The sequence below is a fragment of the Lingula anatina genome, chromosome 3 (genome assembly GCF_051362555.1).
Source record: "Lingula anatina isolate TDL-2025a chromosome 3, LinAna3.0, whole genome shotgun sequence".
Lineage (NCBI taxonomy): Eukaryota > Metazoa > Brachiopoda > Lingulata > Lingulida > Lingulidae > Lingula > Lingula anatina.
The window spans coordinates 7,837,534-7,855,739 of record NC_141769.1 but is presented as its reverse complement, the minus strand read 5'-3'; the positions used below and the strand labels follow the sequence as shown (position 1 = coordinate 7,855,739).

The 18,206-nt window shown below is 38.2% G+C and overlaps 1 protein-coding gene across 1 annotated transcript in view; it reads left to right on the top strand.

Annotated features, from left to right (window-relative positions):
• LOC106180015 (scavenger receptor cysteine-rich domain-containing protein DMBT1) overlaps nt 1-7,202 on the top strand; it is a 30,189-nt gene extending 22,987 nt beyond the window's left edge. Inside the window, exons 33-41 of the mRNA XM_013563877.2 lie at nt 405-585; nt 1,053-1,304; nt 1,627-1,848; nt 2,287-2,446; nt 2,851-2,971; nt 3,280-3,420; nt 3,700-3,946; nt 5,988-6,290; nt 6,516-7,202. Coding sequence (XP_013419331.2) covers nt 405-585; nt 1,053-1,304; nt 1,627-1,848; nt 2,287-2,446; nt 2,851-2,971; nt 3,280-3,420; nt 3,700-3,946; nt 5,988-6,290; nt 6,516-6,802 — 1,914 coding nt within the window. The 3' untranslated portion in view covers nt 6,803-7,202. The remainder of the gene's footprint in view (nt 1-404; nt 586-1,052; nt 1,305-1,626; nt 1,849-2,286; nt 2,447-2,850; nt 2,972-3,279; nt 3,421-3,699; nt 3,947-5,987; nt 6,291-6,515) is intronic.
• The last annotated feature ends 11,004 nt before the right edge of the window (nt 7,203-18,206 follow it).

Sequence of the window (18,206 nt, the reverse complement as noted above, 5' to 3'; positions counted from 1 at the left end):
GAATTTAAATGCTTTCAATTATCATTCTCTAATTTTCATTCTCTATCGTACACAATCATATATATATATATATATATATATATATATATATATATATATATATATATATATATATATATATATTGAAATTGAAATTGAAGACAATCAGAATACAGGACCGTATGTTGAGAAAACACTTGGGGACAAAAAATGCTTGTGGAACTTAACTCTGGACGCTGAGTGAAAGTGAAGGGCGAGGCTTTTAATGAATTGGGAGGAAGAAAATATAAATCCTTGTAAAAGACCTCGGACAAATTATTTTTCAAAAAATTTTCCTCCCCCTCCACCCGTTCCCCAGAGCCTGTGGCCCATAACGATAGCATGGAAAAGAAATGTGTTTTATTATCTTTTTTTGCCTGCTATAGATTGAGAGCTCTGTTAACTGCGCTAACGACTATCTAGAGATACGCACACCAGGTGTGGTGCAGCATTTCTGCGGGACTGACAACCCCGGAACCGTGCTGTCGTCTGCCAACCAAATGCGCGTGCACTTTGTCACCAATTCTGCTACTGGAGACTATGGCGTGGCTGCATACTTCCAAAGTGGTTGGTATTTAATCAATTTTGTAATTAAAAGGAAAATACGACCTTGATCATTTCCCATAGCAGCTGACCCATGTACTGTTTTTGTTTAAAAGTTTATAATGTTAAGAATCCTGTGACCCACGACACTGTTGCAGGAATAGAGTGTAAAAATGAAAAACGTTTTAGTCCATTAACAGGAAGACGTGTATGGCGGTTGCATATAGATTGTATTATTCGTATTTGGCTTAAAAGGTTGAAGTTAACCTAGAAAAAATGTAGACATATATCAAAATTAGTTATTTTTATGGTGCAATGCATAAAAAGGACTAACGTTTAAATAATTCAGTGACTTCTCCTTAGGTGGCATATAACGATCAAAAGTTTACATTGTTGATAAATTTACATGCACTTTTATGCAACATGTCATCTGTTATGGAACGCCAAATCCTTTAAGAAACATGGGATTTATATATGTTCTTCCCCACCAGATTGTGCTGGAGCTACTATGTGGACACTTCAAGGCAATGTGACCAGCTTACACGGCAGGGACTTCATGGTGCGAACAATGGAAAATGCATCCGCATGCCAGTTAGAGTGCGACAGGCAAAATTTCTGTAACCAGCTGTTTTACGACAGCGCCAATGCCAAATGTTATATGAAGCTTCTTGGGTTCGTCGGTGACAATATAAGCTACAGCGACGTACAGTTAATGCGTTATGTGAAGCTATGTATTAGTAGAGGTACGATATTATAATGGCTGATCGGAGTCATTTCCTACTTCATTCCGTTCACGTTTTCAAATAATTGATTATTTATCCATTATCCGAATTCGTAAGATATATAACAGTTACTAAGGAAACATAAGTATCAAACTGATCACAATGCTACGTAAATGCCACTGACATTGGTACATGTGACATTGGTACATGTTTATGTGCAGAATTTCTTTTTAAAAAATCTCTACTTGGTGGCTTTGCAACCGTCCATGTCCAGTTAAATATAACACAATGTCTATTTTTTACATGTTGATAAGTCACGTTGGTTGCCACGCCTTTCTTTCAGCTTGGAATGAACAATGGATATCCCACAGTGGACGCTCCATGAACAGTGCCTTTCTCTCCACAACAACCGATATCACACTAGACCATTGTAAAGAAGAATGCAGACGACGGCCATCTTGTGTCTCGTTTGACTTCCGGTCCAGTGGGGGACGGTGTACACTACATTCAGCGACTTCCGGTGAAATATCTCTTATAACCGAAGCTGGAACAAATTTTTATGAAGGTATGAATTGACATGAAATTTAACCGGAGCGAAATATGTGGAGTATATTTCCTAAAATATATATTATGGAACAAGTACAAAATTTGTCAGTTACTCAGACAAGATGCTAAGTAAACTAATCATTATGTCTTTTTGGGCGTTGGAGCATTCGCAGCTTCACAGGACACCCTAGCTCCCCCCTCCCCAGAAATAAAAGTGCAATTAATAGCGTGACAAAAAAGTGAGACAAAGGCAAGGGTTTAAACATGTATGTCCTACATTTTATCGCATTTTTTTATTCTTCTTATGTTTCGTCCAACACTCGCTCTCTTCTCTTGGGAATCCTTGGTACACTTAAGTCCGATATACTCTGTTTAAATAATGAAATTTATTTGAAAATCTAAAAGAACATGTGACCTAACGCCTATTTTATTTGGTAAAACTTGTCTTTTCTTCAAGCATCCGCTCCTGGTTCCTGTCAAGAGATTCGAGAATCTCAAGGCTCTCGCCCTGTGACTGGCTGGTATCGTCTGCGCACCCAAACTCACGTTATAATGGCGTTTTGCGAGATGAGACGATATGGCGGAGGGTGGACGCTGTTGCTGGCAACAAGTTCACGGTATCTGTACTATTGTCTTAAGTGTTTCAACCTGAATTACCTTTCTCGTAATTCAACTTTAACTAGCATTCTGAAACATGTTGTAATTAGCAAACTATAGAAAACAAGATGTTATGAAATTATGAAAGGCTTAGCCATTGCTTTCCCGAAATTAACAAATACTTACAATTAACATAACTCTAAGTTTCTTCATACATTTTTGAAGCTTTTGTATTTTGATTGAACTACCCTACGATCCTATCTTGGATCCTAGAACCGGCATAGTAAATCTACCGGCTCTTTGCAAACTCAGTGTTAATATCAATTTGACCAACATTTGGCACAATATAACATTAAGCCTGATGAAATGTTTTTCGCATATTTTTTTCAAATTCTGATCCATCATGCATTCTTATTATATGTAGATCTTGCTCCCAGTCGACGCCACTGTTGGCGACAAGCGCCCATACCCCCATGGTACGAGATTACTCCATACTGATGCACATAGAGTCACTGCGAGGCAAGTCTCGAACTGACCACGTGGAGGTGAGTATAAACGCACTGGCGGTTCCAGAAAAGAATATATAAGGTTACTTTTATTCATTACTTTGGCAAATATACTATATTCAAAAGTTGACGAGGACGATTAATATGTTTATATGTTTATGCAGGGCACAGGGGAAAATGTTTTGCTTTTTGAACTGTTTTTATGGGGGTGAAGAAAAGGAAATGGTTGAACCTCGCGGCGCACTGCCCCTTAACTCCCATACTGTTTTAACGAACCGTGTCATTTTCATTTTGTAAATGACGCTTAAATATTATTTCTTAATTACGTCGTTTCGTTTCACCGATAGTTCTTCGCAGAAGACAGTAACCCAGCTCGAAGGTGGCGAAATTGGTGGATAGTACCTAAGACGTATATAGAGGCCCGAGTCCGAAGACGACATCACATCGGTGTGAGCGCCATGAAGACAATTATTGCAGGACAGATTAAGGTTTGCTACATACCGTCGTGTCGTGTGCAATATTGATTTGGGTAGATGAATGTGATGTCATACTTATAAGTGACGTATTGTGAAGTCATACAGTAGCAATAATTGTCTGCAATAAGGTTAAATGTTTAAGATAAATGTCGTTTACTCAGATAAAAGCATCTGCGCTTGTGTCAGGCGGAATGTATACTTTGTTAAGTTCATTGCTCTCAGGCTTTCTGCAGTGAAATTTAATTTTGAACAAAATTGCTGGCTATAATACATGCATGTATTTAATTGTAGGGTTTGAACGATGGCAGCATTTTAAGTGACAACAATAACTTTCACTTTGGAGAAGATTGCAGCAACGCGGTGACTGATACTTCAGGGAGGAGTACAATATTCCTGTGGATGCGTTCTCCGAAGCAGACGATATTTGGTGTCAGGTGTTTCTATAGATACTGCAAAAATGGCGGAAGATGCTATTTCTACGGAGGTCAAAGGCAGTGCTACTGTTCGCGTGGTATCCATGGAGACAGATGCCAATATAGTAAGTGCACAATAAAGATACATGTTGTACTTTACTCGTATTAGTTTTTTTTCACGGTGAGTTTTTTTTTTTTTTTTTTTTTTTTTTTTTTTGACAGGGAAATTTTGCACGGCCAACTTACAGGGTTACCACTTAATATGGAATATTATTTTTTGGCGAGTAAATTTTCTACAAAATATATAATTTCTCTCTAACTACTTAAATCCAAAGCTGAGGTGTCACTCCATGTGTAGCCAGGTGTGTTACCTAATTACCACACAACTCTCGAAACAATTGATGCATGCAGTTGCATGTTCTGTGGTCAGAAATGTGAGGGGTGGTCTTTTCGGCAATTTCTGCCCTTGTATAAAAACGCATGGGTTTGGTCAATCTTTGGAGTGTGTTTAGAGAAGCAATAAAGAGATCGCTCTGAAACTTGACAGGTACCTTAGTGAAGATATGGTTCGACAGCTAAGCAACGCAGCTTACTATGGGATTCTTGCTCTCAGAGAAAATGGCCAGAAACGGACAGCCATTGTCAGGTAATTCAACATTTATCAGGAACCGTTTGTGAAGTCCTCCAAAGAAATTCTGTAACAGGGGCCCCTACTCCAATACCTCGACCAGGGTGTCCGCGTATCACACCAAGAAGACAGGATCGCCTTCTCCTTAGAGGACGCCGTACTGGTCGTACAAAGACAACCAGTGTCCTCAGAAAAGAGAGTCAGAATGTCATTAAAACGCCCGTTTCAAGGTCCCACGTGAACAAGAGATTTCTGCAAGCCGGTTATTTTGCACGAAGGCCAGTAGGGAAACCACTGTTAACAGCAGGTCATATACAGCGACGTCTGCAATGGGCTGGGGACCACGTGCGTTTGCAGCCAAAACACTGGAATCACGTTGTTTTCAGTGATGAGGCCAAATATGGATTTTTTAGGGTTAATCGTCGAATCCGTGTCCACCGACGTGTACGAGGGGCATAAAACAATGATTGTGTACTGCCTAGGGTGCAAGCAGGGGATGGTAACGTCTCTGTTTGAGGAGCATTTCATGTCGGTGCCCAGAACCAGTTGGTTTTTCTAGGAGGCAACCTCATCCAGGATTCCTACAGAGACATTCTACAGCAAACAATGCTTCGATTGGTAAGAGTCATCTTCAGGAACAACTTTGTGTACCAAGACGACTGCGCAACCCCACATCGAGGCCGCAGAATCACTGTTTTTCTTCAAAACCAATGGGTTCAGCAACTGCCCTGGCCTGCAAACTCTCCAGATATGAACCCAATTGAAAATCTGTGGGCGGAAGTAACTCACAGAATTAATAGCTATGGTCCTTGGCCGGTAAATAGTGATGAACTGCGACAGGCAAATATCACTGCGTGGAATGATATCCCCACCCAAACTCTAAAAAACGTGTCACGGGGTATGCCATATAGGATGAGGGCGCTGCAAGCGGCTGCTGGAGGTCATACTCGCAATTACTGACTTTTCATGATTTACTGTAGTGAGTTCTTTGACTGTGTAACATATCACTGTCCGGAGGCTATCATTTTCTTTAATATCTTATCTTAAAGTTTATACTGACATCAAGCTGTTGATATGGTTTTCTGGGGGTGTTCCTTTCTTTTGAATGGCATCTTATGTCAGATTTGATATGATTGACCAAAATATATCACAACAGAAGACTATATGTTATTATCACTCAGTGACATACTTTTTTAATAACTCAAGCCAAATAAAAATTTAATCAGCACTCAAAAATAACAATGATAAAAATATTCCATATTAATTAGTAACCCTGTATGTGGAATTGTATATGGCATCGCTTTATAAATACACGAATGAGTTAAATTAAATGTCTGCTATGGTGACTGTTGATTTGCACCGGCGGATCAAGGAATTCACAAAGATTGTAAACATTGTTGCCCTTTGTAAAGGAATCAGTCTTATTTCTCTTTTCAAAAAAAAAATGTGTATTTGGAATACCCCATGATTTATATCACTACCTGACTCACGATAAGATGTGAAAGTTCAGTTTTAATGTTTGAATTGTTTACTTTTAGATGACGCTCAGTTCAAGAATCTTGGTTGTTGGGCTGACTCCACAGTTGTGGGTTTAGAAACACTAGAAGGGACTGACCCTCGGCTGATGGACAACTATCAAACTCGAGAAGACGCAGTTTATAAATGCTACAAAGCGGCCAAAGCACGCGGATTTAAAGTGTTTGCTCTTAAAAATGGCGGCCAGTGCTTGTCGTCTGCATCGGCTCACCTGATTCTCAAAAGGAGACAGGAACGTTCATTTACCTGTTACATCAACGGGAAAGGTGGGAGTCACGCAAAGCAATTTTACCAAATAATGCCAGGTAATTATTTAACACATTTTCCCACCTGTCTTTGGTATCACATTGCTTTTCGTAATATCACGAAATAGTTATTAAAAAATTCTCTAGTATATTGCACCTTTAAATGTAAACACAAATCCATATTTCTCATCAAAATATATTAACATATTTTCTTTTGTATCGCCTCCTTTTTTATACATTCCAATGTACAAATTACGTCAACAAAATGATGTTGGTTTTTTCCAGGCAATAAGAAACTGAGCGCCCAGTACAAGGTACAAAAGAACATCGTCGTTGAAAACGCTGCCGCGTTGAAATCCGTAACGACAAAGAACCCGATGATATGCATGGGACAGTGCACGGGGGAGGCTGAATGTACCGGGTTCCATTTCAGACCAATGCAAGGAGATACAGACACCAACTGCCAGTTAATCAGTACTGATGTCGCCGAGGCAACGCAGGTCCCTCACAGCACGCTGAGTCTGTATCTGCGTATACCAGAAGGAGAGGTGGAAGAAGAAGATTTTTACTAATTTGGGTATTTTTATTGAAATAATGCACCAGTTTACCAGTACCATTGACGAAACAGATAAACTAAGGCATTATCTATGACGATGACATTCTGTACATCCTAGGCATGACAGTTTTAATGGGTGAGAGTTTAAAGGGAATTTTAAGTATTTAGTGCCTATACCTATGGGCGCTATATGTTCAACAGTGTTGGCATATGCATTTAATCTATATCGGCACTAATTTTGAAACAAGATATCGCCGATACGGCGCTCTACTATATATGTCTTTAAGACAAATATGGTGGATTTAACCGTTCTCCATGTGCACTTACGTAACTTTATGGTTAGATAACCTAACCAGCCTTTTCTTTTACACATAACTGAAACATATATACCGAAAATATATACCTGACTAACACGATCTTAAATTGTCAATTTTGCGACAAGCAAAGTAATCCATTTTTTTTCTGATAACGGTCATTTCAGAAGCTTATTATGAAATGCGTTATTTATTTATCATCTTTTCTGAAAATCATTAATCTATCTCCTATTCTAGTTACCCTAGATTGTAAAGTTAACATTTAACTTGTGGAGTCGGAGATTATCAATGACAGAGACAAGATTTATCAATAAAGAAAGAGTAAATTGGAACTCATATGTGCTCGCATCAAATCATTAAATCCTAAATAGCCATAAACAGCTAGCCCACAGAGATCAAATACATGTTGTGAAGCGCGACGATTTTTTGAAGTTGATACTAAAACTGTATTTATACGTAGAATTTTGATATGACCTTCGATCTGCAAAATTGTCAATACAAAGATCTGGCGATAGATAATGCAAAATATTCCACACTCGAGAGCATCTCCTTTCCCATTTTCTATATAGTTCGAATGTATAAAATGAAAACCATTTTGAATTTCTGTGGTAAATATCTTCTTTAATGTCTATGTTTAGAGCCCCCCCCCCCATTTTTTTTTTTTTTTGATAAAAGCAAGAATAGTCTGCTCCTAATACATTGTACATGTACCTGTAAAACCAACGCCAAGAATTGCTCTTTTGCAAAATAAAAAGAAGAAAAAAATTACATGTACCTCTGTACGACCGCTTGACTGCGCCGAAAGACTTGGTCGTGTCTTTTTATTATCAAAAATGCACCCATCCACCCCACCCACTACCTTTCTCCCTACCCACACAGAATAATTTTCTAGCAAAACACATGTATTGATTATTCTGTCAGAAGCTTCAGCCGTGGATAGATGCAGTAAGTACTCTAAGGACTGCTGAGCTGTCGTATCAACAGTTGGAAAAATCATCAGTTGCAAAGTCACATTGCTTAATATCAGAAAACCTGACTGTGGCATGGCGTTATACATTTTCTCTGCACAACCCATTCCAGTGCGACAAATAAAATGCGTAGAATCAGATTTTACAATACTCATATCAATATCAGATTAAACACTGAATGAAATTTAACTTTGACTTAAAGAAAAGTTAAATATAATAGACTCGAACACAATGTTGTACTATTAAAAGTGACACGGCCATCTAGAGCTCTAAGTCATGTTTCTACATTACAGATGGTGAACACGGACTCAAACTGTTGCCTAGAAGTAAAACCATGGCTGACTGTCTCTGGAGGAAAAGATGATTACTTCAAATTGCTTTATTTCAAATCAACTGTAATACCCTTTAACCCTTATTCATTACTCGTTCAGAATTTCCATTACTGTTGCACTAAAAGTTGGTTCATTTTCCTGATGTATTCTAAACGAAGCCGATTACCTAACTGATTATGATATATTTGTGATGATAATCGGTAATTTTTGCAATCCGTCTTCGTCAACTGTCCAATTTTTTCGGGAATGTCTAAGAGAAAAAAAATGGATTTTATTTCGAGACTGGTCTAAAAACATTAACGGTTCGGTTTGGTTATCGACCAAATGTATAGAAGCGCGACAAACTTTCTCTCTGTAGGTAAAGCAGTATACACATTTTGAACCCCTTCAGCTTGGTAAAATTCGTGAATCGTGGCACCCTTGTCAACCTGAACTCTCTAAATTCTGTGATTCAAGAGACATACGTGAACATGAGTCCCAATTATACAAGTACATTAGTTCGGAATTTTATTCATGGACAAGTTTCGTTTTCTCAGACTTTTTTATACAAGTGCACCTTTTGTTCAATTGTGCACTCATTTGTTTTGCTTTTTATGTATTCGTTCAGTCATTTATTTTCTTGTTTTTGCATATTGGCAATTACAATGGGTTCTGTGTTTTCATAGATTGAGACAAATTTTGTAGGTGTTGTCTTAGATTAACAACAACGTTTAGTTTGTTGAGTTGTTTTCTATAATACCCACGTTGTCAGAATAAGGAGACACGCCACTTGAAATTTATACTAGTAAATTACTCTAAACATGGACATTAAAAAAACAACAGAAAATTGCCAAACTCTGTAATTTTCTTTAAAAGAAACAGTTGAAATTTAAATACTTGAATGATTTGATGAAGTTGCCAAGGGTGAACTTTTAAGATAATATGTGAATCAAGACCATCGAAACCCGCTTGTGGCTTGGTTTCATAACGAGGGCACGAATCAATGTTTTGTTTTCGTGCTTAACTACCTTGAGGTGCGAGAAGGGCTGTTGACCAAACCCGCACGCACGCACGCACACACGCACACATTTACGTGAACCTTTTTCATATTTCACATGTTCTTCTGACGGTCAAAGGCCAACTGGTGTATTTTTATCATGTCCGCATGGTTTCTTGATTAGCACTTGAACAAGGCAAAAAAAGGAGTAAATTGAATTATCTTTATTTTGTTAACCTAATTCAACTGCTGTCCGCGCCGCAACCTTTTTTTAATCTTCTACACGACTATTTGTCTGCGGGGAGATAATTTTAAATTCCTGACATGAAATTTCGCTTTGAACATATGCTGTCAAAATTTGATAGACTGCCTAGATCCATGTCAGAAAAGTCAAGTCGTTCTGGACCCTTTCGTACATGTATAAATGAAAAATTAACCCATTAAGTGATCAGATTCCATATTTTGAAGAAAGACAAAATCCCCAGAGAAATAATATTTCTGAATTAGACTCGACCACCTCAAGTCAAAACTTGTTCTGAGCTAAGACTATTAATATTAAGTCTAGGTTACATTTCCCACGGGCGACGTACGATGAAATCATATACGATATTCCGTGCGATTTTTTTAATCGCAAGTGAAGACATGCTACCGATTAAGTTAATGTTATATCTTTACATTGTATGGGTAGGACTTTCGGGCAGTACACGAGCACCATACGGAGATCGCATGAAAAATGTAATCTAAGCTTAAGTTGTCGAAAGTTTCAGCTTGACAAAAACCGTAGAGGTCACAGAGGCCGTGAATCCGTACGATTTTGCACGGTCAAAGCCCGCCTCCGCACGAAAAGATTAAAAGGAAATATAGATAACAGATTTCTCTGCCACGACCCCATATCATGTTTTATTTATCAACCTCACACAATCATGAACAATAATTGACGTCGAATTTGATCTGTCATCCGAGACACGTTAACAACGTTCAAAGAGCGTACTTATGATTAAGTATACTACATCACGGTGTTACGGTATTACGAGTACTTTCAGGTGGTATTGGGTTTTCCTATTTTAATCTCCCTAATCTTCTCCCCACTCCACCTGTCATCCGTTTTCTGAGACTCACGATAAGAGTTCATAGAGCATAATTACGATCAATTTAAATGTGATATTGTTTAGATAGTACAACAAGTGCTTTTTAGTGGTATTAGGTTTCTTTTTTTCTTGGAGATTAAAACTCTCTCTCTTTCTCGATCTATTGGCGAGTTGTTTACAAGTGACAGCTTTAATTTCAACAGTTTGAGTGAAGCTAATTCGCATTATTTACATTTACTAGATAGTGCTATTACCTTGGACATTTACAGAATGGTAATCGGGGAAAAGTAATGCCTTTTCCCAGAAAAGCACGATGTGCAACAAAAACACAATTTCAAACCTTGGGAATTAGCAAAACACGAACTGTGACTCGAATTGACCATATGCCTCGCGGTCAAATGAATTTATCGATAAAAACTGACCGTTAACTTGTTTTCAGCAATAATTTTGTGCCTCCCTTAACTCTGCCATCAGTTAGCAAAGTCCACCAATGGTTTATAGCATTCGCACGCTCTCGCTCTCTCTCTCTCTCTCTCTCTCTCTCTCTCATTTTGACAAGCTTAATCATAGGAAATAGTAAGATCGAACGGAAATTCAAATGAGTACCTTTAAATCACTACTTCATACATGCACTAATCTAATAAAAGCTCAAGGGGATTATGCACCGTTAACGAAGTAGGTGGTTCAGTTGGAATTAAGCTGGCTTTTATTAAGTAAAATCTTGGCCAAGAATGCTAGCTAAACTAGTTTTAAAACTGCCCCGATTAATTTTCACCCTAGTATGACACGCATGTACGCGTATTTGTGTAAAAACCCACACGTGCACATACAGATATGTAAGTAACAGATTAGAATTTGACTTAATATTTCATATTTTTATATTTTGATCTTTGAAATTGTAACGATAGTGTGGTTTATTAAAAAAAGTGAATATTTTGGTTACGTCAGGGGCACGTATTGTGTGTAATATTTGCACAACTGTTTTATAGCAATTATTCATTACTTTTTCTCGGTTTCTTTCCATATTGGCTGGTACTGAAGTATAAAGAAGCAAAAAGAATGGAGAAATCCGCATTATGCAGTTCTGTCTGCTTTTGTTCTCCGGCGAATAGAGTTCAGATTTTGCAACATAAGGTCTGATAAAAAAATCTGAGACACCCTTCGTCTTTATCTTAACAACCTTAACGACAATGCTTCTCAGCTGATTTTGAGATAAAGCTTATAACCAATGGGAATAGCCTTAAAGGAGAATATCAGTACTACGTGAAGTCTTATGAGACGAGAAATCTAGCAACTTGGCTTGTTTAGCTCTTATCGATTATCCATATAGCAATTAAGGGTTTTTTTGTACGTCTAATAATTTGCCCCCCCCCTTTCATGTCATTGTTAAAGGTAAAAATGCAATTTTTTGTCAGTATTTTTATTTACAAAAGGTTGCATATATTGTAGCTAAAACATTGTTTCCAGCAGCTTATAGTAGAATTTGTTGATATTCTTTGAGGTGTAGGAATTATGATATGGTTAAATTGAAAGGGGCGAATATCAACAAAAATTAGTGAAAACCCACGGTATTCCAACATTTAAGTGATATTGATCTTCTGATGCAAAATAAAACACTCTTTTAAATTGCCACCATCCTATCATCCTACAGTATAAGTTAATGTAATCGATCATTTTGAGCGTGCACGTTTATTTCAATTATTTCTAGACCTATAAATGGTGCATTTAATGATAATTATTTTCTAATCAACTTATCAGGTTAGTGGCCAAGATTAAGTCACTGAAACTTTAGTTTTCGGATGCTGAGGGTCCCAGGTATATGACATTAAGAGTTTATCGAATCCTCCTGGGCAGACAGGAAGAACGTCATCATGATATCTCTCTGATTCAGATAATTCTACACAAAATTTGCATCTGCCACTCGAAAACATACAAGCCTCCTTATACGCATACACGTGGTGTTTGACAAATACATCGTCCCCAGATTGTCTGAAAGCTCTCCTGCTCGGATGTACATGTAATATTGTAAGTTTTCTACGAGTATCCGTTAAACGGTTGTCGAAATTGTTTTTCAGACAAGACTTTGTTCAAAGCGATTGATTTCGAACTTTGATACTCCATTTATCACCAAATTTCAAGAAGTATTCCTAGTCACGTAGTATATCTTCATTAAGGCCTTGTCAAGTAAAATAAAGTAATGTGATATGGTATCTTGCGAAAGTGAGCTATTCAAGTAAATAAAGTTCGATCAAATGCTATGAGTCATTGCTAGAAAATTCGTGCTCATGTGTACTGGTGTGTGCAGTGTTTATGGGGCATGAACCACTCCCTTATCACGAGCCCATCCTTTCCTCCACATCCCCTCCCCCCCCCCCAAAAAAAAAAATCTTACGAAGGAAAGGATCCCTTCCTCCCTTAGGGTAATCCTGTGTCCTTCAGTGCGTGTGTGTGTGCGTTTGTGTGTGTGTGTGTGTGTGTGTGTGAGCGCTGTGGTGTGTACATACAAATGAATTATTGCCTGTTCGCGTGCGATAGCGCAATGAATCACGGCCCCACCCAGCATGATTTCTGCTTTGAGTACAATGGTTCAACTCCACTGCTACTGTAACTACGACCAAAATTATCTATGTCTCCATCAATTGATTTGACAAGGTGGGCATGTAAATCTCACTCAGTTCAATCCTCTTGAGAGACGGTGCTTTTATGCCAAATTAATAAAAATGTATCACCAACTTGGACCAAGGAGGACACAGAGACAAGAGGCCCAGATCTAGATGAGACACATTAGTGTCATTTGAAAGACGAATGCTTCAGAGACTTACAAAATACATGTGAAATAAAGAAGATTAATATTACAATAGTAATTGCTTTAAATGATGAATTGGCACCATACGGCATATCAGAGTCGCTTTCAGTTAGTTGCCCTTCCTTGAGATGGCCATTACGTCATTTTTTTGTATTGTGGGCAGTTATCTTTTAACTAAGAAAGATTTTTCACCAAAATAGAAAGAACGTATGCCTTAATCTTTTTTCTCGAGAGGCAAAGATGAGAAGCATATCACAAGTAAATGGAAATGACATCTGCGTTGCTTTCGGTGAAGTCTGACATTTTACATCGAGATTACCTTTTCATGTAAAGTCTAAACCACCGGAGAGTAAAAAAGTAATGCAAAAAAAGTAAATTACTTCCGCACACACGGCTGATATGATGACAGAATAATTCTCCAGTATGGCAGTATCAAGATTCATAATACTTCAATTTCCTTATGTTGGGTAATTTGGCGAGTAAAATTGTAGCGAAGTCTCGCTACATGTACCACACCATGACAAGCCTAAAAATGACCAACTGTATTAAAAAACGACCGCTACAGACAGGGAGCTTACTGATGATTTTTTTTTTTTTTTTTTTTTTTTTTTTTGTGGCAGCGAATTGGTGACGCCAATACAGCAGCAGTTAGTTGGAACAGAAACGGTACACATGTAATTATTCATTTCGATATCGCTTTCATTTATTTCTGTACACGGTGAGATTGAACGTAACATTTACATCAGCTTATCAAAATATTGTTTTAATATTCCAGCCGAGTCTCAAGGCTGTCGACATGGTTGCTGCTCATTCACCACTACATTTAACGTGAAATACTACTTATAGCAAAGTTTGATGAAGTACCGTTTATTCACCTTTTTAAACTCACAAGTATGTAACGCCGTACGGATTAAAAAGAAAAAATATATACGTTTAAACGCATTTTCAACAATTACACTACAACAGTTTCCGTTCGACAGGTATTAGTGAAGACTACAGTTCTTATCCTGTTTAATCGTTCATTTTACAACCATTTTTCAAGAGTCCTGTCTGTTTGTGTGTCTAATTAACAAACCATCCAAGTTTAAGATAATTACAATAGAGATACAGCAAATATAAGTACGGCTATAGATTAAATTTTTATATTCATAAGCACAGTTTCTTTAGTGTCATTTAATTTCTGCCTTCATAACGGTTCATACTATCTTATCCTAGGGGCGAATTAAATTGGAAAAAAAATGTCAAAATTGCTTCATACTAATTTTGGGGTCGGCGATTAAAAATCTACATAAAAAGCAATGATCTTTACGGTCGCCCAAAGGTTCCATATACAAACAGGCCATGGTAGTAATCTTTGACCATCAGCAAACCTATGTTATTGCCTAAGAGGTCAGACAGAATGTTAATTCATATCAGCCATTCCAGTAAGGTCCTACAGAGACGTAGTGATTGTCCAGCTTGACCCCCGCTGACCAAATTCCTCGTGTGTACTCTTGTAGGCCTCCCCTGTCGCTCGCTTCGGACGCCTCGCCCCGCCTACACTGCTTCCAATGCTACGTTCTTGCCAGGTAGCTACAACGGTGCGGCAACACACGTGTTTCACTTCGTCCCGGAATATTTTGGCGGAGGCAACATACAGAAAGAAATTGACGCAGTGATTGGTTTTGCTGAGGAGAAACAAACCTTCTCGGATCACCAGATAAATGTTAGGTATGTCCTTTCGGATCCGGTGCCCTTGCATTTCGAGAGTGGACATGTAGATTTCGAACCCATAAATAGGCCAATTAAGGATAATGAAACTGAAAGTCGTCACCAAGAGAAGCGCATGTGTTCTCCTGTGAGAAGAAACACCGATGGACGATGGCGCCATTTCCTTACGCAACTTGCTGACGTTACGGAGTTTCCAAACTATCAGAACAGCGACCACTGCAAGGAAAATAGATATGGCCGTGTGGCCAAACGTATACACATAATTTCCGACGTCTCTCATGCTCAATCGGACTACTGGATCTACGGAGCAGCGCGCCAGATCGTAGGTATTTAAAACCACCACGGCTGCAGCTATGCTTAAACAAGTAATCACAGCGATCTTTTTAGTACATAAAACCGACGCTTGAAGCGGTTTTTTCACGATGATTAACCGTTCTACGGTCACCGCCAACACGTAGAAGATGGACAAGTACAGAAAACAATCGTTGAAATATGTCCCAATGCTGTCAAATAAGCACAAGTCCCTTGTGTTCGGCCGTACACTATTGAATGTCACGCATTCATAAGCTTGGAAAAGTAACGCACAGTTATCTGCGGCGGCCAAAAACAGTATGTACGTGAATGTAGACTTGTTTCTAAGCCTTCGACTACACAGGACGACGAGAAACGTTGTTCCGTTAGCAAGAAGCCCAATGGCGGCAATGATGTATATTGTAGTGCACCAGCACGCTTCGTGCGTAAACCAACAAAAATGCCCCTCGTTCAAATCTGGGTAGAGGATGGACAAGTTATAATTGATGTAGTTGAAGGTACTAACGTTGCTTACCATCGTCCGTGACTGTGCCAAACCTGAATTGCTGGAGGAGAATTTAAAAGAATTTTGCAATGTCCGATGTCCTGTGATAAACTAAAGAGTGGTAAGGTCAGATTTCAAACTCTGCACGCACAAGCGTTGGTTAAATTAGGATTCCCGTTGCGGATAGTGTCACACTGGGAAATAAACACTGTTGATTCCTGTTCAAATACTTTCAGAAGTGTTTCAGCGCTTTGATTAAATTTGTGGAAACCCGGTTCCGATCATGAACTGCAGGACAGATCAGGATATATCTCTCTGCTGTATGGTTTGTTCTCCTTTACCCAAAAGCATGTAGACTTTATATGTGTTGGTTTAAATCTATCTCATCGATTCGACGTTTGTGTGTGCAAAGCCGAAGACGCTCCTTAAGTGACGCGGTGCTTATCACGGCACTGAAAGAAAGCATGCTTTTTGTTGCGGCTTGACCACATGAATTGAAACGTCAAATATAATTACCTAGTCTCTGTCGTTGCACAAATCGAATATTGCAATGCTATTCGCCGTATGAATTATATTATCGGGGGTCAAGAGGAAAAATAAACAATCCTGATTGTCCATTTGAGGCATTTCGTTAATTATTTGCGTCTATCCATTTATTGTTTGTTCCTTAATTTATCATGTCACGCCCACATAAACACTCGCCCACCAGAACACAGTTAAGCCTTTATGGAAAGCCATGACAAGCAGATACTTTTAAAAGTGTCAATAGGTCATATATGCGGCAGACGGTATAAAACAAAACACATTTTTACTACAATTCTCCTGCCTCGTAATTAACGTTACAATCCGTAGCCTAAGACAGTCATTAGCTTATTTTATACAAAAAGAGAATATAACACATATGCATTTGGACACAAGAAAACGCTATTGTAAGCCTTCTAGGTATTCTTGTGACTTGGACAATGTTTGCTAATACGACAACCGACAGGGTACATTCTGCATCTGACATTTATTGCTTTCAATCTTGTAATATTGCTTAGTGCGAGATTTTGACAGAAAGGCAATTCATTCCATTGAGCAGAAACCCTAAATGTTTATCTCCTTGAATAAAAAAGGCAACAGCTTGAAGGAGTTTACTACGCCTGCATAAACAAAGACAATGCAGGATTTGACATACAGCAATGGATTTGACGGGTATTTTTTTTCAAATGAGATAATGCGCCCATTGGGAGATGCTATCGGTGAATAATACTCTGCTCGGCGTATAACTAAATGTCATGTTGTATAAATCTATCTCGCCCTATGTAATGTTAGTCCAATATCAGATAACTGAATTGACACTTCTGTGGATTTTCTTTCTCGATGTTCACAAGGTATCGATCTCTTTGAATCAAGTGTGTGCATCAGGATATACAGTCAAACTTCAGAAACAGGCATATGTATACCGACCATAAAACATATGGTCATAACTATTACAGGTCGCATTTGGTACAGTAATCCAATAAACTCTGAAGACTTTTAATCTTTGTGAGTTTTTAATTGTCACATTTAATGTTTGTTTGAACCAAATGTGCATGGGAACAAGGTTAAATATGCGCAGGTAGCGTAACTCGAAAGCTCGAAGCCCTCGAACATTTAATAAAGGCCGAGCGTGTTTAAGTGTGTTTACGATTAACGGAATCCTGTCAAGCACTGATTAACATCTTTCGGTTTATTGAAACAAGTGTTGGTTGATAGCACGAAAACCTTTTCTTTAATTATCAAGTACATACTTAAAATTTTATCCAAGTGTTTTTACCCGTTGGATGTAATGGTTTTTGTCTGTTGCAATAGCATATGTATATACCGCTCTCAAGCGTAATTGCAATATGTAGCCTTCTTTTACTTTGGGTCTGGTTTTCAGTCTATTTTTACTCTATTTTTACTCTCTCTCTCTCTATGAGAGAGAGAGAGAGAGAGAGAGAGAGAGAGAGAGGGAAGCAGAACATGAGAAGATAAAGTCTTCCATCAGATTTGTAGATACTTTGGTTGTCAAAATCGATTTTTTGATAGCATCTAGTGATAAGGACAACTTTGTTCAATTGAAAAATTATCTATTACCACCATCCCTTAGCAAAATATCAGGCCTGTTGCAACTTCTCAGCGAATTCGCAGCAAATTTGCTGCAATATTGCTGCAAACTGCAATTCCTTCTTTCAAATTTGCAGAAATTTGCAGCAATATGGCCGTAAATTAGCAACAATACAATTTTCTTGCAAACTTCTTCAAACTCGTTGCTGCAAACTTTTTTAGTTTTGCCAAGGGATATCATCTCATACTTGCTATCTTACACTATAATATGAACATCAGACTTAAAGACAAATTAGAAAGTGAGAGATTTTTGAGAAAATACTGATTGAAGAAAGGTAACGAAAGCAAAAATTGCGTTAA